Source organism: Euprymna scolopes, chromosome 44 (genome assembly GCF_053919585.1).
Source record: "Euprymna scolopes isolate OS-2025 chromosome 44, ASM5391958v1, whole genome shotgun sequence".
Classification (NCBI taxonomy): domain Eukaryota; kingdom Metazoa; phylum Mollusca; class Cephalopoda; order Sepiida; family Sepiolidae; genus Euprymna; species Euprymna scolopes.
The window spans coordinates 31883903-31902933 of record NC_136525.1 but is presented as its reverse complement, the minus strand read 5'-3'; the positions used below and the strand labels follow the sequence as shown (position 1 = coordinate 31902933).

General features: G+C 34.3%; 1 protein-coding gene across 1 annotated transcript in view; it reads left to right on the top strand.

The window, feature by feature from the left end:
* Positions 1 to 19031, top strand: part of LOC145268762 (differentially expressed in FDCP 8-like) — a 163024-nt gene that overhangs the window by 82916 nt on the left and 61077 nt on the right. The window contains exon 3 of the mRNA XM_080124356.1: positions 12340 to 12735. Within this exon, the coding sequence (XP_079980482.1) occupies positions 12340 to 12735 (396 nt within the window). The remainder of the gene's footprint in view (positions 1 to 12339; positions 12736 to 19031) is intronic.

The window sequence follows — 19031 nt, the reverse complement described above, 5'->3', positions numbered from 1 at the left end:
CACTGACAATGGTCTAGTATTGTTGGATCGAAGGATTGTCATCCCCAAAACACAACGAAAAAAGGTCCTACACTGCCTGCATTCTGCACACCAAGGAGTAATCGGCATGAAAGCACGTGCCAACGAATCGGTGTACTGGCCAGGGATGGATGCATCAATCTGCAGTATTAGGGTGAATTGCATGGTATGCTCAACCATCGCACCTAGTCAACCAAGGGAGCCTATCATTCTAACACGATCCCCAGAGTGGCCATTCCAACAAATCGTCATGGATATTTTTTATATTGGAGAGCACACATACCTTGCCTGCGCAGATAGGCTAACTGGTTGGCTAATTTTATACCGCCTAGAATCAGGTCACACTACTACAACCAAATTGATGTCCATATGCCGACAACTGTTCCAAACATATGGTGCCCCAGAAGAACTCAGCACCGATGGCGGCCCACCTTTCACTTCCAGCACGTTCCAAGAATTTCTGAAAACATGGTGTGTTAGGCACAGATTATCTTCTGTTGCGTATCCCCAATCCAATGGCAGGGCAGAGCTCGCAGTAAAAACTGCAAAGAGGATTGTGAAAGGAAACACAGGCCCCCACGGTTCCTTGGACAATGACAGTGTTGCCCGGGCCATCTTGCAGTATCGGAATACCCCAATCCAAAGCATTGGCCTATCACCGGCCCAATTATTACTTCACCGTCGACTACGTGACTCCATCCCATCACAGCCAATCCTCTACAAGCCTCATCCTGAATGGGTGTCAGTGGCACAACATCACGAGGAAATGCTCCACCACCGCAATGCAAAAATAGTAGAAAGATACAATAAATATACCCACAACCTTCCACCATTACAAGCTGGTGACACTGTAGCCATCCAAAATCCAGTCAATTGCAGATGGAACACAACGGGCAAAATCATCAGTTCCCTACCAGATCGACAATACCGAATCAGGGTTAACGGATCCGGAAGAATCACACTTAGGAACCGCCGTTTCCTCAGAAAATGCGAACTTAAGCCTACACCAACCCCAATACCAAGTGCAGCACTAGGACCAACAATTCCCTCAAGCGATACTACATTCTTGCATGTCCCACTATCTCCCTGTAATAGCACATACACAGCAACCAAACCCGAACAACAAACCACACATATATCTCCACGCTTTCGATCAAGGATTCCCCGAGCTCTTTCTAGGTTACTACCACACAACAAACTAGGCCTGAAAGAGAGATACACCTCTCACACAACCCAGCCTACTTGTGGGGGGGGGGAAGAGGGGAGATGTAGAATAATCAAAAGAACTGTGTTAGTCAATAACACAACAACAACAACAATAATAATAATAGCAGCAACACTTACCAATGCACAAGACAGACATCAGATTGAGCTGGACTGAGGGCTTGTATTTATGTACAAGCATATCTAATCAGGTGATTCAGCCAATCACAATCCAAGGAATAGACTGGCCCATGTGTGCACAATGGAATCTCCCATTGTGCCATAAATAGTTCTCCTCTTTCATGAGAAGTAACTTTAGTCTTTGTCAAGTTATCCACAACTTGAATGCTGACCGAAAGTCCACTACACAATCCAATCTCTGAACTGTGCTCGATTATATGGCCAATCTTTAAACTGTGCTCGATTATATGGCCAATCTCTGAACTGTACTCGATTATATGGCCAATCTCTGTACTGTACTCGATTATATGGCCAATCTCTGAACTATACTCGATTATATGGCCAATCTCTGAACTGTACTCGATTATATGGCCAATCTCTGAACTATACTCGATTATATGGCCAATCTCTGAACTGTACTCGATTATATGGCCAATCTCTGTACTGTACTCGATTATATGGCCAATCTCTGAACTATACTCGATTATATGGCCAATCTCTGAACTGTACTCGATTATATGGCCAATCCCGGCATTGTGCTCGCCTACATGGCCACTCCCGGCATTGTGCTCGCCTATATGGCCAATCCCGGCATTGTGCTCGCCTATATGGCCAATCCCGGCATTGTGCTCGCCTATATGGCCACTCCCGGCATTGTGCTCGCCTATATGGCCACTCCCGGCATTGTGCTCGCCTATATGGCCACTCCCGGCACTGTGCTCGCCTATATAGCCAATCCCGGAACTGTGCTGGATTATGTGTTATATTGTTATTATTATTATTAGTATTAGACGATACCACTTGTGCGCGTATGTTACGTGAGTTCTTATTAGTAAAGATATGAGTCTTAGTGAGAGTTCTTGTCTTATTACATATGATGTTGTATCTTAGAGAGAGAGATGTTGTTGTAATGACATTTTATAACACAGACATATAATAACAATACAATTTACCTTTTTGTAGAAATCACAAAAACAAAGATGAGCTTTATCACAAAACGCATGACGAATTTATTTCTTTACGACCTGTCGTGATTTCCTCATTAAGAATTCAAAGTTTCACATTTTAGTTTCTGAAGTGATGTCTCGCTTCAGACGTCCGCCTGTCTCTGAGTTCTCTCGCCGACTGTCTCCCCGACCAACTAACTCTCACTTCCTATATTGAGAAATCCATGCATCCGGCCACGTGAGCAAAATTCACGTGTTTCAACATGCGCGACTTTGCACGTTTCCGACATTGATTTCCCAATAACCTATTTTTTCTTCTGTTCTTTCCACAAAGGAATTCAACCTACATATCTAATTTATTTAACCCATATTTTATTATCCACATTCTTTAAACAATTGAATAGTTTATTTATTATTTATTTCATCCGAATTAACAATTTACTGGACATTCCATTTAAACCTATTGTTCTTTAAAACTTATGTCCAGGGTTCGATTTGTGCTTTCTCTTATTTTCATTTTAACTAATCTCTCTATTTTTATACTTACATGAACAGGGGACAGCCCTTATCATGTAACATATGGCCAATCTCGGAACTGTGCTCGATTATATGGCACATCTCGGAACTGTGCTCGATTATATGGCACATCTCGGAACTGTGGTCGATTATATGGCCAATCTCGGAACTGTGGTCGATTATATGGGCAATCTCGGAACTGTGGTCGATTATATGGGCAATCTCGGAACTGTGGTCGATTATATGGGCAATCTCGGAACTGTGGTCGATTATATGGGCAATCTCGGAACTGTGGTCGATTATATGGGCAATCTCGGAACTGTGGTCGATTATATGGGCAATCTCGGAACTGTGGTCGATTATATGGGCAATCTCGGAACTGTGGTCGATTATATGGGCAATCTCGGAACTGTGGTCGATTATATGGGCAATCTCTGAACTATGGTCGATTATATGGGCAATCTCTGAACTGTGGTCGATTATATGGGCAATCTCTGAACTGTGGTCGATTATATGGGCAATCTCTGAACTGTACTCCGGTTATATGGGCAATCTCTGAACTGTACTCCGGTTATATGGCCAATCTCTGAACTGTACTCCGGTTATATGGCCAATCTCTGAACTGTACTCCGGTTATATGGCCAATCTCTGAACTGTACTCCGGTTATATGGCCAATCTCTGAACTGTACTCCGGTTATATGGCCAATCTCTGAACTGTACTCCGGTTATATGGCCAATCTCTGAACTGTACTCCGGTTATATGGCCAATCTCGGAACTGTACTCCGGTTATAGGACTAATCTCGGAATTGAAGTCTTTTCACAGCAGCGTCCTTAGCAGAACCATCCTCAGAATCCTTCAGTTGTCAAAGTCATGTCAAGTTTGTGGTAGCAATTCGTACTGTATTTTTGGCAAGCTCGCCAGATATTCGCATTATCTTGCTTGGCGCAAACTTGCTCAAACATGTTAAATCAATATTTGTCCATCTGCAAAAAGCCAAGTTGTTCAGCTGGTCATGCCCATAGTTAAATGTATGATTCAGTATCGGAGGGCAATGCACTTATTGCTCATGTGCATTACAGAATCGAATCGGACGTTTTTACCGCTTGTAATGTTATCCAAGAAATTGAGGCGGAAGTGCATCATGACCTGTAAACCAGTGACAATGAGTATGTTCCCTTACAGTGAAATGAACATTTGTTTTGGTGGTCTTCAATATCTTTGCCTTATGAGTGTTGCATGTTGCAGATTCTCAGTTGAATTCTTGCCAGAAGTGAGTTAAAGCGGTTGATGGTACAATTCTTGTTTGTAAGGATTGGATTCCAGTGACAGTCGTTGTTGAGAGCCTATCAACTAGTGTTGGGACGATTCCTAATTTTTATACGATTCCGATTCCGATTCCAGGAAAATATTGATTAACGATTCCGATACCAAGTACGATTCCGATTCCTAGGGAATTTATTGTTTTGAAATATACCAGGTAGTTTTATACTTATGGTCGGTAGTTCCCAAATATGTTCCCTAACTTTGGAAGAGATATTTTATGTCTACACCGTCGTGTTTTGGTTTAAATAAAATTATTATATAGTAAACTAAACGGAAAAATTAACAAAATTTATTTTAGAGAAAATTTATTTTACTTAATTGGAATACAGAAAAAAACTCAAAGAAAATAGAATTTATCCTTCAGAGAAAAAACAAATAAAATAGAATTTATATAACAGAACAAAAACAAGAAAATTAGAGAATAAATACACACGATTCATTATTTTGGTCCTCATAATTAACAGATTTAATGAATTAAATAAAAAAAAATATAGCGGAAGAGAAAGAAAATATATACTAATTAAATATAAAAAAGTTAAATATTTGATTTAATAATTTATAAATGAACGTGCGTGATGAAAAAAAAAAAACAATATACCATGTGACATGGCGCCGTAGATACAAAATAACCTTTCCAAAGTTAACGACCATATATGAGAAATACCATTAATCGAAAGTTTTTGTGTTTTATACCAAAAGGTAGGTATAGCGAAAAGTTACAATTAAAAGAATTTCAAAAACGATTTTTTGTTTAGCTATTGATAGTTGTATTTGTGACGGCAGTTCTTCAGACCTCCATAATTCACAAGGAGTAGTTAACACCTATTATTTTTTCTTACTTTTTCATTGCTTTTACACGTTGTTTCTAACGTGAAGAATAAGTTTAGCCAAACTAATTTTGAAATAGGGTATATCAAAGGAACACATATAAAAATGATACCACTATAAAAAACAAATGAAATACTAGATAAAATTGAGCAAACATAATTACCAAAATTACAGAAAAAGATAAAAAAAAAAAAATGGTGAAGTTTGTTGAGTGAAATGAATTATTGAAAGAAAATTAATTGAACTAATAGAAATGTTAAATAAAAAAATGTCACATTTCAATATTTTTTTAATAATTAAATTCTCAGGGTTGTCGAAATTAAAAATTAAGTGATTTTTTTTATTAGACTTCTTTCGAAGCTTGTTACCTTGAAAAATACATTTAAAACCCTGTTTTTTTTTAAAAAATTGAAAAATAAATGCAATTAAAAAAATTTAATTGATAATTGAAACTTTAAAAACATATTAAACATTGAAAAATTACTTATCTCACAAATTAACGTCCAATAAAGTAGATCCAGTCTTCATACAGGAATTCGGTTATAATAAATATATCTTTCCCAAACTTAAAAATTAAATTTTTTTTTTTTTTTTTTTTTTTTTTGAGAGAGAGAGAGAGAGAGAGAGCTTTAAAATCGCTGGGGAGTGCCGTCTAAAATTTTAAAGAAGTAAATTTTAGGAGTTTAGTGCCTTTCAAAGACGGTTATCATAATTTATTATCATCATTTAATTTCCTTTTTTTCCTCCCCCCCCACACCTTTCCACGTGGTTCAGTAGTTAACCAGTGCTCCTGTTGCTGTCAGTCAGCTATCTTTACCTAAGTTTTAATTTCTAGTTAAAAGAATTTTTCATGAATGGAATCAGCATTTTTAAAAATTATTTTTTTAGTTGTATATATTGTATTTACTCTTTGAAGTTAAGGAGGGTTAAAAAAAAATGGTGACACCTAGATGGTAACGTAGGCAAAAAAAAAAAAAAAAAAAGACACTGCGATTTCGACCCTCACTAATAAAACTGCTCTGAGTGACTAGTTGGTAATTTTTTGTTCCTTTTCTTTTTTATTTTGCTCCTCCAATTTATTTGGATGCTTCATAGTTAAATGTTTTAACATGTTGGTTGTGGTCATGTTAGATGGTTTTATTCCTCGCGATATTTTAATTTGACAAACTTTGCAAATGGCTTTCAACTCATCATCTTCAAAAAGACTTTTTTTGGGACTTTGGGCCATATTAGAAAATTCAGTTTATCTGTAAACAAATAATTTACTATTAAATTTTGGGGTTTGTATTACTGTACACATAGATTCGAAAAAGTTGTCAAAAAACAAATATATAACAAACAAATATTATCAAAGGCAAGATAAGTTACTTTTCTACCAAACTGGGTAATTTATTTTGTTTTTATTCAATCTAACATGTTTATTCAGCTCGAAAAACATGCAGTGTTTACCGATGTATTGGAAAATTCAAAATGGCGCCCGACACTCTCTTTAACATGGTAAGTTCGGGAAAATGTGTTATAAATAATAAACTAGACAAAATACTATTAAAAATCACCGAATATATGTCAAAATATATCACGGTAACATATATTGAGCGAGCTTCTAGCAGTACTTTGTATAGTTTATTATTTATAACATCTTTTCCTGAACTTACCGTGTTAAAGAGAGTGTCGGGCGCCATTTTGAATTTTCCAATACATCGGTAAACATTGTATGCTTTTCGAGCTGAATAAACATGTTACATTGAATAAAAACCCAAAAAATACATCCAGTTAGGTAGAAAAATAACTTATCTTGCCTTTGATAACATTTATTTGTTATATATTTGTTTTTTGACAACTTTTTCGAATCTATGTGTACAGTAATACAAACCCGCATTTTCTTTTGAATTTTTTTTTTTTGGTTGACTGTGTTCAATTCACACATGGTTGATGCGGTTCAATATTGCTAAACTATAAGTCCTTTGTAAAATTCTATTTATAAATACTTTTTAAAATGAAATTATTTAATTAATCGTAAATATTATTTAGACATAAAAATTAATTGATTACAAAACCTTTAAAAAATATATATATTAATTTCTTTTTCGTTCGGCAAAAAACTGCGCAAAGCACTTCTAATTTTCAATTTAAAATTCTAGAAAAAAAGATTATATTATTCTGCTTTTAATATAATCAAATTCAGGGTTTTATCTTTCTGGAGAAAAAAAAAATAATGGATTTTATTTCAATGAAATTAAAAAAAAAAAAAAACTTGACTGAATTGAATTAATTACCCTTAAATTAACGAAGGGGTTATTTAATAACTTTAGGTTTGGAAGAGATAGGTATGGGGTCGATTTTTTTGAAACTTCAAAAGAAACCGACTACTGTCAAAACTTTGCGAAATAATACAACGTGATCAATTTCATTTTAGAGATATTTCTTTCAAAAGCCTTCTTTTAAAAAAAGAAAAAAAAAGTATATTGTTCTATTAAACCTTTTACTGTTTAAATAATTTGACTTTGCTCGATTTATTTTAAGAAAATATAAGTTGAAAAAGCATTTTCATTCACTATTAGAAGATTTGTCAGTAAAAAAAAAAACAATTGCCAAAAGGATAAGCGTTTTTTTTATTTTTACTCGCAATGTAGAACCCTGCATACTTCTTTTCAAGTTAACTCTTTTGTAGTTTTGATTACAATAGATCTGAATCAATGAACCTTGTAAGGGAGGGGCACTAAGCATTGCCCTGTTAATAATGAATTTCTTTGGTTTCTTTTTATTTCTCTCTTGCGGTTAGAAATATCAGGAAATTTTTTTCTTTTTTTCAACATCAGACTAAAGAATCGTAATGAAGGAATCGGAAAATTAAGGTATTTTTTAACGATGCGATTCCGATTCCGATACCTCCCAAAATACACGATTCTTACGATTAACGATTCCGATTCCGATTAATCGTCCCACCACTACTATCAACTAAGCAAGACCTGTATATCTGTGATAAAGTGGACAGGCTATATGTTAGTAAACAGAGTTGTGTTGATGTGAACATTTTATCCACTTGTTAACCTCATCAAATGCCTTTTGTGGAACAAAAGCAGATCAACACTGTTCGCCCATTTCAATGCGATTTTTCTGAGAGATCTTCATGTCTACAATTCCTCGCTACTTACGATATACCAAATTTGGAGCAGTATCTAAAAGAATAGTTTGCATCAAGTGCATTTAACAATGAGGCTCCATTCCCTGCCATATCTGGCCCAGCTGTTAAGATGCACGTCTTGTTGTTGTTGGCAGGAGGAGATGAACGATAAATGAGCATTTGTCTATTACTGTCATTTGTTATATATTTCAGCTCTCATTGCTGAGCAGCTTTTATGTTCTGCTAATTAGTCTTTCCCATCTCGTTATTCATCCTCACCTCCTCAACTGCTGCCATAATTCCAAATACGTTTGCTTTCTTCCTTAGTGTGTCTAACATCAGATGAAATTCCATAAACAGTTTCTTTCGACGAATGCTGTTGACCAAGGGAACAGTCTATCGGACCTCTTTGTATTGTGATGTATAGAAGTGAAAAGCAGCCAGTAAGGGTTGAGGGTAGCTGTTGCATTGACAAGAGTGATACAATGGATGCATAGTGCAAGTCTTAAAGATATTTTAAAATTTGGTGGCTTTATAGAAAGATTAAATCTGAACAGTATAGAGAGACTGCTGATTTGGGTTGAAAGAATGGATAAGTATCTTTGGGTTAGGTGTAGAACAGGTTAATTAGCAGTCATTTGACAGATTTAGTGATAAAGACTTGGTCAGAGATAGGTTAGTTTGGAAGTTCATTTCTAAGCAATTCAATCAATACGTAGCAGCATATAAAATCGACATTAAACCAAATATGATGAATGTGAAATTTTTGTTGATTGAGGTGAGAAGAGAACAAAAGAGACAACAAAACGACAATATAAAAGGCAGTTGTTTGTGTTTGTGATGTGTGTATGTTTGTATGTCTGACTAAAAATGACAATTGGAATTGCCCAAATGAATAATATCTAAAATTTAGAAAAAATTATTCATTCTATGACCCTAAACTGATGCAGATTTCTTCAATGTGTGTGTGTTCCAACTATTTTCATGTACTAAGCAAAAATCATTCCTTGAGGAATCTACATAAGGGAGAATTGTCTATTTGTATGTGCCCAGAGAGAGGAATGGGCTGGGTACACAGTGGGCTGGAGCAAGGAAATCACCAAAAATGAGATCTTCTCAGACAACTTAAGGCTGAAGTTTTCTTAAAAGTAGAGAAAAAATCCAATTCAACTAGGAAAAAAAATTAACTAAAACGCTCAATTCCTTGAAAGATGGTGAATGTTTGAAGATCGGCAATGTTTCAATTTTGCGATAAGTTAAAATTGTTACTTTGATGAAGACTGCATTAAACCACCAAATTTTTAAGGATGCTTAAAAAATGTTGAAAACCTGTCCATGAGTGCTGATTTTTTTTCACAGTAATCAAGAAAATCCCCAAGTTTACTGAATTCAAACAAATATTTTATTGTTATATCCTCAATTCCATAAAAATAAACTTTTTTCATCAAAATTTCAGCCGATTTTTGTTGAAAATCTAAAAAAAATTACCATTTTTTACACCAAAATTCGGCACAAGATGGTAAAAATCTCCAAATGCCACTAGCCAGATTTCCTCTAGACTACATTTTCTGAAAATATAGACATATACCTCTTAATTAATCCTTATATTGAGGAATCTCACTTGTAGCAATTAAAAACAAAAAAATGGAATTTTCATTAGAAGCTAATTCTTTGATATCCGATACAGCTGTTTCTGGAGGGTCCGCTGTCAGATAACATTTTCGTGTTTTTTTTGGGGGGGGGGGGGATCAAATGAATATCTGATGCTGAAATTTCACATGGGAAAGGTGTTGGACCTCAGAAATCTAAAAATGCAGTCAGATTTAACCCAAAATCAACCCCTTTCATGTTCAGATTAATCAAATACCATGTTCAGATTATATTAAGGATGTATTAATGAGTGATAGAAACTACCATATTTACCTATCATTGTCTATATTTAATGATTTACTTTTAATTTTACAGAACAACAATAAATTTAACAATGAAATTGACATGGGATGACTTCTACAAAATGTGCCAAGCATACAAACTTAACAATTTCGTACGTCCAAATTGGGACGCTGTTGAAGAAGAGTTGGTGGCGAAGCTTTAAGTATAGTCATGTGAATTGCTGCATGCAAAGTTGATCGAAATGAAGTCACGGTATTCCAAATACATAGCTGCTCAAAAGAGTAAGTAAAGTTCTCAGAGGGATGCCCCATCCACGAATGTTGTGTTCGACAGTGATGATTATCAACCTCTAACCATTATTGCACCAGAAGTGTCCAGGAAAAAAACCCAAGAAGTCATTGGATCAGTTGGGTGAGAGACAATTGAAGACAACCCAGTGGACTGAGGAACTATGGATTCAAGTGGAGGAGTATGCAGCAGAAAATGACAAATCCCCTCTGAGAATTCTCGCATTGCTCCTCGAGAAGTGCAAGGAAAAGAGAGCTCGGGAATTTAGAGACAACGTATGGCAACAGCCAGCTGCTACAGCTTCTTCACATGAGCAGTCATCCACAGTTTCTGTTGACACAGCATTCTCCATCATGACTGATTGTCAATTGGGAAGAGATACCTACTCTATGCTTAGGAAAACCCTAAAGCAAGCTGGACACAATATTCTTCCACCCTGGTGCCATCTCAGGTCAACGCAAGCATTAGTGTTTGTGAAGGGTGGGAACCCTTCACAAACTTCTTGCGCACTCATGGGAACTAATCGATATAAATGATGGTCATGGTTTGAAATGTTTTGATGAATCCAGTTTGTAGGCAAACAGCAAAATCTTTCGTTCAATCTGCCTCAAATTGGCATGTAAAACATCGCAAGCTGACAACTAAGAAGATGTTATAAATTGATTGTGGTTAGGTTCGGATCTGAAAGTCGACCATGTCCGTCTTAAAGCTCAGTCTTTTTGCAAACATTGTAATGAGCATTGTCACTCAACAAGATACTGTAAGAAAGCTCACCCTGTCTTTGGGTCGCTGAGCAATGATGATGCTTTGTTTGAGAGGCTTTGTTGTTGAACTGTCCTTAGTTGTTTCTTCTTTGTTAAATTTGGCTTCTTGAAAATTGTTGTTAAGCGAGTTAAATTATGTTAAGTGTGAGAGGAAGATGAACTGACCAACAATCAAGTATTCATTGGCATAGTAAAGCATTAACTTTTTCAATCATTTTTGGTCTAAAACCTCTGTTTTGTTTTGGTCCTGGTTATCAGGGGATCATGTAAAGCCAAGTTAAAGCTTCGGCTGTCTATACAAAGTGAGGTCTTTTGGACCCAGACACCACAAAACCTTAAATTTAAAAAAAATATTTTCTGGACTGTAATCAACTTAGTAATATGCTTCCAATGAGCCCTCAACCATGAGCAGGAGATCATTTTAAGCCAAGATATACCAAAAAATGTGTTTTTGGGCCCGTATGCCCAAATATGGTTATTTGGACCCAGACATCTGAAATAGGAAAATTTTGAAAATTATTTTAGGACTGAAATCACCTCAGTAATACGCATTCAATGAGCCCTCAACCATGACCAGGAGATTATTCTAACCTAATATAGTCATATTTTTTCCAATATTTCTTGACCCACTGTGGGGTGGAAAAGCAAGAGAGGGAAGGGAGGGAAGAAATTGGGGGGGGGGAGGCAATATTTGGTAGCCTTGCTAGTTATGATGTAAATTTCTTTCGGAATTTTTGAGATGAGGATTGATAATTTTGATTAGTTGACTTCTTCAACCATTTACATCTTGATTTTTGTTTTCACAACGCTTGACCAATATAACCACTAACCTTTTTCAGATGCATTCTTTTTGAACTCGAAAACCTATATGGACTTAACCTTTTATTTAATCCACAGGAGTAGATTCCCCTTGTTCCTCCAGCCATAATTGGGTAGAAGTGTTAATTATTATGCAATTCTTAGTTATCATTTTTATATTGTCGTTTAGAACTGATTGCTAACCAATATTTTTAACCATTGTACCATATTCAAAACTCCATATAAATTTCTGAATTTAACAAAGATTTTCATATTTGAAAAGATGCACATAAGAAAGATTAGAGGTTATATTGGTTGAAACGTTTTGAGAATAACAACCAAGATAAGAATAGTAGTTCAGATAAGATAGGTTGCCTGTATTGGTTTTAAATTGTTGTGCATTTCTATATCTTTTTTTTTTTTTTTTAAATTTACTTTTTTATTTTTTCCTTAGAAAAAACAAAACCAACAACAGAATTGAATTCGAATGAGTTAAAAACTGCTAATAAAAAAGATCAAAATTTTAATGGCAGCCAATGTTCCAACATTTACGATAATGACAATTCTTGGAGTGAATCATCTTCACCGCCACCTCTCTCCTCAGACTTTAACCAGGAACGCCAAAGTTTGCCTCCACTTAAAACTGTGCGCTTAGATAATGATAAAATGGAAGTGATGGTGCCGTCCAAGAATCGAAGCCACAGTAGTGCCAGCAGCACATCATCTCATGAAAAGATGAAACATATGTCAACAATAAGTGACCGTGAATGGTTTGAAGGGCAACGGTTCAACCCTTTTAACACAGAAGTTGTTTTCCAAGAGGATCATTATTCAGAAGTTGGATCGACAAGTAAGTTTTTTTTTCTGTTTTTTTCTTGTTAAACGAAGATTAAAGACACCAAGAATGTTTAGTAATAAAAGTAGTCCTTATGTAATGTATTGTCCCTTCAATAGATTTTCGTCATAAATATTTGTGTAATGTTATTTCTAATGATTGTGTCATGGAGCCATTAACCTTTTTTGAAGATATCTACTATATAAAGGGCAACAAAATTAACTACAAAAGAAACAACCACAAAGTGGGTATTTTCCTGATTAGTGTTGCCCTGGATAAATAATATCTAAAATTTAAAAGAAATTATTTCTTCGAGGATCAACTGGTTTCTCAGGAAGGGATGTTATTATGTAAAAAAGAGTGTAATATAGAACTCAATTTTACAAAATTCTTTACCATTGTGGACAATTCTAGTATAAATTTTGGGAGCATTAACACTCAATCCTCAATACAGACAGCACTCAAAATACAATTGCAAATTATTTAAGACTAACGGAGCAAGAGTATAAATTAAATGAAGGGTTCTGTTAGAAATTCCATGCAAATACCAACTTTTAACAGGAAGATTGCCGAGTTCACTAAGATACATTTGAAAAGATGTGAAGTTACATTGACCGAAATGTTGTGCAAAAAACACTCGAGATGAAAACAGTAGTTTGAATAATCCAAATAGTATGACTTATCAATCCTCACTTGAAAATTCAAAAATACAACAATCTTTATGAACAAGTTCACTTCACCAGCTCACATTTGTTTCTTGTAATACTTGAAAACAAAATTTTAAACATTTCATTCATAAATTTCTTGTAAATGTAAGATTAAAACTTTTATTTATATAGAAATGGAAATTTTTTTTTTATATAAATAGAAATGGACAGGAAAAAAGAATAAAGAGCGAGACAGTTTGCTCGTCAGTTGATTATCCATCCACCCTCTCTCCCTTTTCTCTTCTTGCTCATGTCTGTCGATAAGAATTCTAGCAAGCAATGTTAGTGTAAAAACTTTGATGCTTGTCTACAATTACACTTAAATAAAAATCTTGATGTCCGTATCTGTCACAGAACAACTGTCATATTTCAAAAATCATAAATTGATCAAGTATTTTTCTTTTTTTAAATAAGAAAATTTTATGATGCAAGATTGTAGAACTGTCAGCTCACAAGTTTTTCAAAAATTCAAGGGCAACAGCAAAATTTTACTACCAAGATTTACAGACTATGCTATGGCTGTCAAAACTCATTAATTGCTAAAAATTGTAAAATTTTATATTAATTAAAAAACTACTTCATCAATTTACATAATTTTTGGAATATGACATCTTCGTTCTGTGCATCATAAAGATCTGTCTATATTTTTAAAAAAATTATGTGTAATTCTAGCTAAGTACCAAAACATTTTCAATAAGTTACATAACAGCAACAACTGCTGCGAAAAATTACTGATGAAGAAATATTTTGTATTCAGCATAAATCAAGCATACATTTTTTCACATGAAAACTGAACAAACCCACTCATAAATATTCTAAAAAAAAAAATAAACACTGATAATGATGTTTGGAATCTGATAAATTCATCAAATTCACATGCTTACCTCTTTTTGTTCTGCTAGTGAGTTTTTATGTTTTTTCTCATTTCTTTATTTGGTGGGATTTGACCTTAAATTCTTATGAAATATGTAGGTATTCTTGGATGAGGGCTTTGTTATCAGTCAGGATATACTTTCCAGGTAGAGGGTGAAGTTGCTTGAGATTTTGGTTCGTAATGAATATTTCTTCTACCAATTGTGGATTTTATATTGGAGAAGATCATGACTTTCTTTTTTTTCCTTTGTTTCCTTTGGACTCATAGTTTCAACGTTAAACCTGGTTGAACTAAATTAAGATCACAGCATATGAATGTAAGGTGATTAGCCATTCTTGCTAGTTTTTAGTGTAGTTATTCCAAACTTTTCCATTTTCATATTAATTCATATTTGTACCGATTTGATATTCTGTTCCTAAATTTTTGAGTTGATGTGTATTATTTGGACTAATAATAATTTGGTTGGAATAATTCAGAGACTACAAATTCTCAATCCCCAAAATTCAGAAACATAAGATGCATTGCTATGTAGGTCTGACATGGAAAATTCGTCAAGATGACTTTCCATTTCATTTTGTCTAATATTTATTTATGTAATTAGAATTTAATGATACTTATCCAAATGAGAATTTTCCAAGTGGGAATATTGTTGATGTAGAAATTGGTGATATATGAATCTTTGTATGCTCCTAACATCCACTTGAACAATGTAATTTTTTTATTTGTACAGCCACAAAAGCTGATAAGTGTTTTTGTCTTATCATTGAGGCATGAAAGCAATCGTTTTTTTATTTGTACAGCCACAAAAGCTGATAATTGTTTTTGTCTTATCATTGAGGCATGAAAGCAATCGTTTTTTTATTTGTACAGCCACAAAAGCTGATAATTGTTTTTGTCTTATCATTGAGGCATGAAAGCAATCGTTTTTTTATTTGTACAGCCACAAAAGCTGATAAGTGTTTTTGTCTTATCATTGAGGCATGAAAGCAATCGTTTTTTTTATTTGTACAGCCACAAAAGCTGATAAGTGTTTTTGTCTTATCATTGAGGCATGAAAGCAATCGTTTTTTTATTTGTACAGCCACAAAAGCTGATAAGTGTTTTTGTCTTATCATTGAGGCATGAAAGCAATCGTTTTTTTATTTGTACAGCCACAAAAGCTGATAAGTGTTTTTGTCTTATCATTGAGGCATGAAAGCAATCGTTTTTTTTATTTGTACAGCCACAAAAGCTGATAAGTGTTTTTGTCTTATCATTGAGGCATGAAAGCAATCGTTTTTTTTATTTGTACAGCCACAAAAGCTGATAAGTGTTTTTGTCTTATCATTGAGGCATGAAAGCAATCGTTTTTTTTATTTGTACAGCCACAAAAGCTGATAAGTGTTTTTGTCTTATCATTGAGGCATGAAAGCAATCGTTTTTTTATTTGTACAGCCACAAAAGCTGATAAGTGTTTTTGTCTTATCATTGAGGCATGAAAGCAATCGTTTTTTTATTTGTACAGCCACAAAAGCTGATAAGTGTTTTTGTCTTATCATTGAGGCATGAAAGCAATCGTTTTTTTTATTTGTACAGCCACAAAAGCTGATAAGTGTTTTTGTCTTATCATTGAGGCATGAAAGCAATCGTTTTTTTTATTTGTACAGCCACAAAAGCTGATAAGTGTTTTTGTCTTATCATTGAGGCATGAAAGCAATCGTTTTTTTTATTTGTACAGCCACAAAAGCTGATAAGTGTTTTTGTCTTATCATTGAGGCATGAAAGCAATCGTTTTTTTTATTTGTACAGCCACAAAAGCTGATAAGTGTTTTTGTCTTATCATTGAGGCATGAAAGCAATCGTTTTTTTATTTGTACAGCCACAAAAGCTGATAAGTGTTTTTGTCTTATCATTGAGGCATGAAAGCAATCGTTTTTTTATTTGTACAGCCACAAAAGCTGATAAGTGTTTTTGTCTTATCATTGAGGCATGAAAGCAATCGTTTTTTTATTTGTACAGCCACAAAAGCTGATAAGTGTTTTTGTCTTATCATTGAGGCATGAAAGCAATCGTTTTTTTATTTGTACAGCCACAAAAGCTGATAAGTGTTTTTGTCTTATCATTGAGGAGTGGAATGAAAGCAATCGTTTTTTTTATTTGTACAGCCACAAAAGCTGATAAGTGTTTTTGTCTTATCATTGAGGCATGAAAGCAATCGTTTTTTTATTTGTACAGCCACAAAAGCTGATAAGTGTTTTTGTCTTATCATTGAGGAGTGGAATGAAAGCAATCGTTTTTTTTATTTGTACAGCCACAAAAGCTGATAAGTGTTTTTGTCTTATCATTGTGGCATGAAAGCAATCGTTTTTTTATTTGTACAGCCACAAAAGCTGATAATTGTTTTTGTCTTATCATTGAGGCATGAAAGCAATCGTTTTTTTTAAAAATAACTATTTTTGATTTCCTAAAGCTTTCAATTTTGTTTTATGTCTGTTGGAATTATCTTTTGAAATACTGTAGAAATGAGTTGTAGAAAATTTTATCCCAACTTGTTGCATCTCTATAAAAATAATATGCTAAGGTAATTTCATGTTTATTATTATTATCCATCATCTATAATCTCACTTGTCTGTTTAAATGTATGTATGTATGCCTAAAAATTTCGACAGAGATGACGGATTTTCACAAGATTGGTATTGTTTTGAAACTTTACCCTTTGGACGACAAATATAAAAAAATCGGCTAAAAGCATTAATTCCTTCACCCTGAACTGGGCACTTTTCTACAAGGAAGGGTTGCTTTTTTTTTTTGCCAATATTTTTGAAAGTCATTCCCTCTTTTCGATTGATTAATCAAAACCTTCGCCACTTCCGGTTTGGTGATGGATGCAACGACAGACGTCACTTTTTTTTTTTCACATTCTTTTCCTCCTTCTGCATTACGGGTTCGAGCTGCCTGCCTACTACCACTTTTTTTCTTTTGCTCAACACACACCTCCAAACACCCGGGCACATTTATTGTATAAATCTTACCTGTCTGTTTAAATGTATGTATGTATATCTGCCTAAACCTTTTCTCAGCGGCTTCGAACTGGGTTGAAACCGGTATCGTCTGAAAGGGTGATGTCTCAGTCGAATAATAAGTGAAAATTAGAAAAAACGGTCAATTATTTCCTATAGAAATAGTCGTTTGCAATGAGGGAGGGTAGCAAAAAAATCGTTCCTTTATGACAATTTAACCAAACATGCATGCACGAAAAACGTTCTTTCTTGAATTAGTTTAAATAGAAAATAAATGATTTTACTTCACTCATGCAATCGTACAGTAGTGGTTATAGTGACAGCATGGTTGTCTTAAGGTTGTACGTTCGTGCTGACATATCAGATATTTTAATTTTTTTTCAATTTTTAAATTTTAAACAGGGTTATTTATGCCATTTTTTTTGTTCATTTATTTCTTTTTTTTTATTTTTTCATCAAATTCGATGCTTTTTTATGTTTGTTTTTCTGATTTTTTCAAGAAGTTTTAACATTTAAACAGAGTTATTTCGTTTGCTTATTCTTTATTTTCCCTTTATTGTTTGGAATTACCCCCTCCTACACTTCACCACACCCAAGCAATGCTGGGTACCCCCATTAGTCCTATTTTAAAAGATGAGGTCACCAAATCACTAAAGATGCAATGCAAAAATAGTAATTTTCAAAATTTCATCTGATGATGCTGTTGTGTGAAACATAAAACTTGAACTAAAATATACTTTCTTGGCCTTTGGACTAAGATCAAAGTGTAATATCTGCTCTTTTCAAAAATGGTACAATTCATGTAATATCTATAGAATGGAAATATGTGACAAAATCCTGCACAAAAACATTTTCTGAACTTGTTACATTTCCAGCAATGAGAAATTGCAAATATTATGTTCTCCCTCACAACTGATCAAGAAACCAAATCAAGTCTTTTTTTGCACATGTGCGCAGGATGTTTACGTGCTGCTCTTTTATTCACTACTTCTTTCAGCGTCACTGCATTTCATGAGTGACTGTGATTGTCTAAGGGTTGTTGATTGTCTCGTCTTTTTAACTTAGGTGAAATAAACTTAACTTTCATGAATGACACAAGGAGACTTTGCTGAGTTTTTCAAGGTTTTATTGGAGAGAATTAACTTATGGAGAGAGAAAGGACAATGTATATTAGTTTACAAACTTTTAAATAACTGATGATACAAGGGAAAAAATCTCGAGGTAATTGTCAGCTTAGATCATTCCTACATTCTATGATCGACCTCGCTGTCCTCGTCATACTGTTTCTCATCATCTAGATGACTTCATCTACAAAGCCATTGAACTAGCCCTCCTCAGGATTCGAAAAATGATATGAAGACCAGCTGAAAACCTAGCTCAGCATATTGAAACAAGGATCCTAGATCCTTGCCTCTATGGAGGTTTGCCACTGGAAGCATGATTGGCTAATACTCATATCTGCTATTGCGGTAGACTGTTGTACCTGGTTAGCATTTGTTTGGGATGGGGCCAATTCTCTAGTGGGCTGAAACACTTATACTCATCCTGGAATGAGTATTCTGCTAGAGTTATAGAAGTAATTAAATATTGTGCCAACTGCTAAGTAATTATATATTCTACTAGAACTATATAAGCAATTGAATATTCTACTAGAACTATTTAAATAATTATATATTCTACTAGAACCATTTAAGTAATTATATATTCTACTAGAACTATATAAGTAATTGT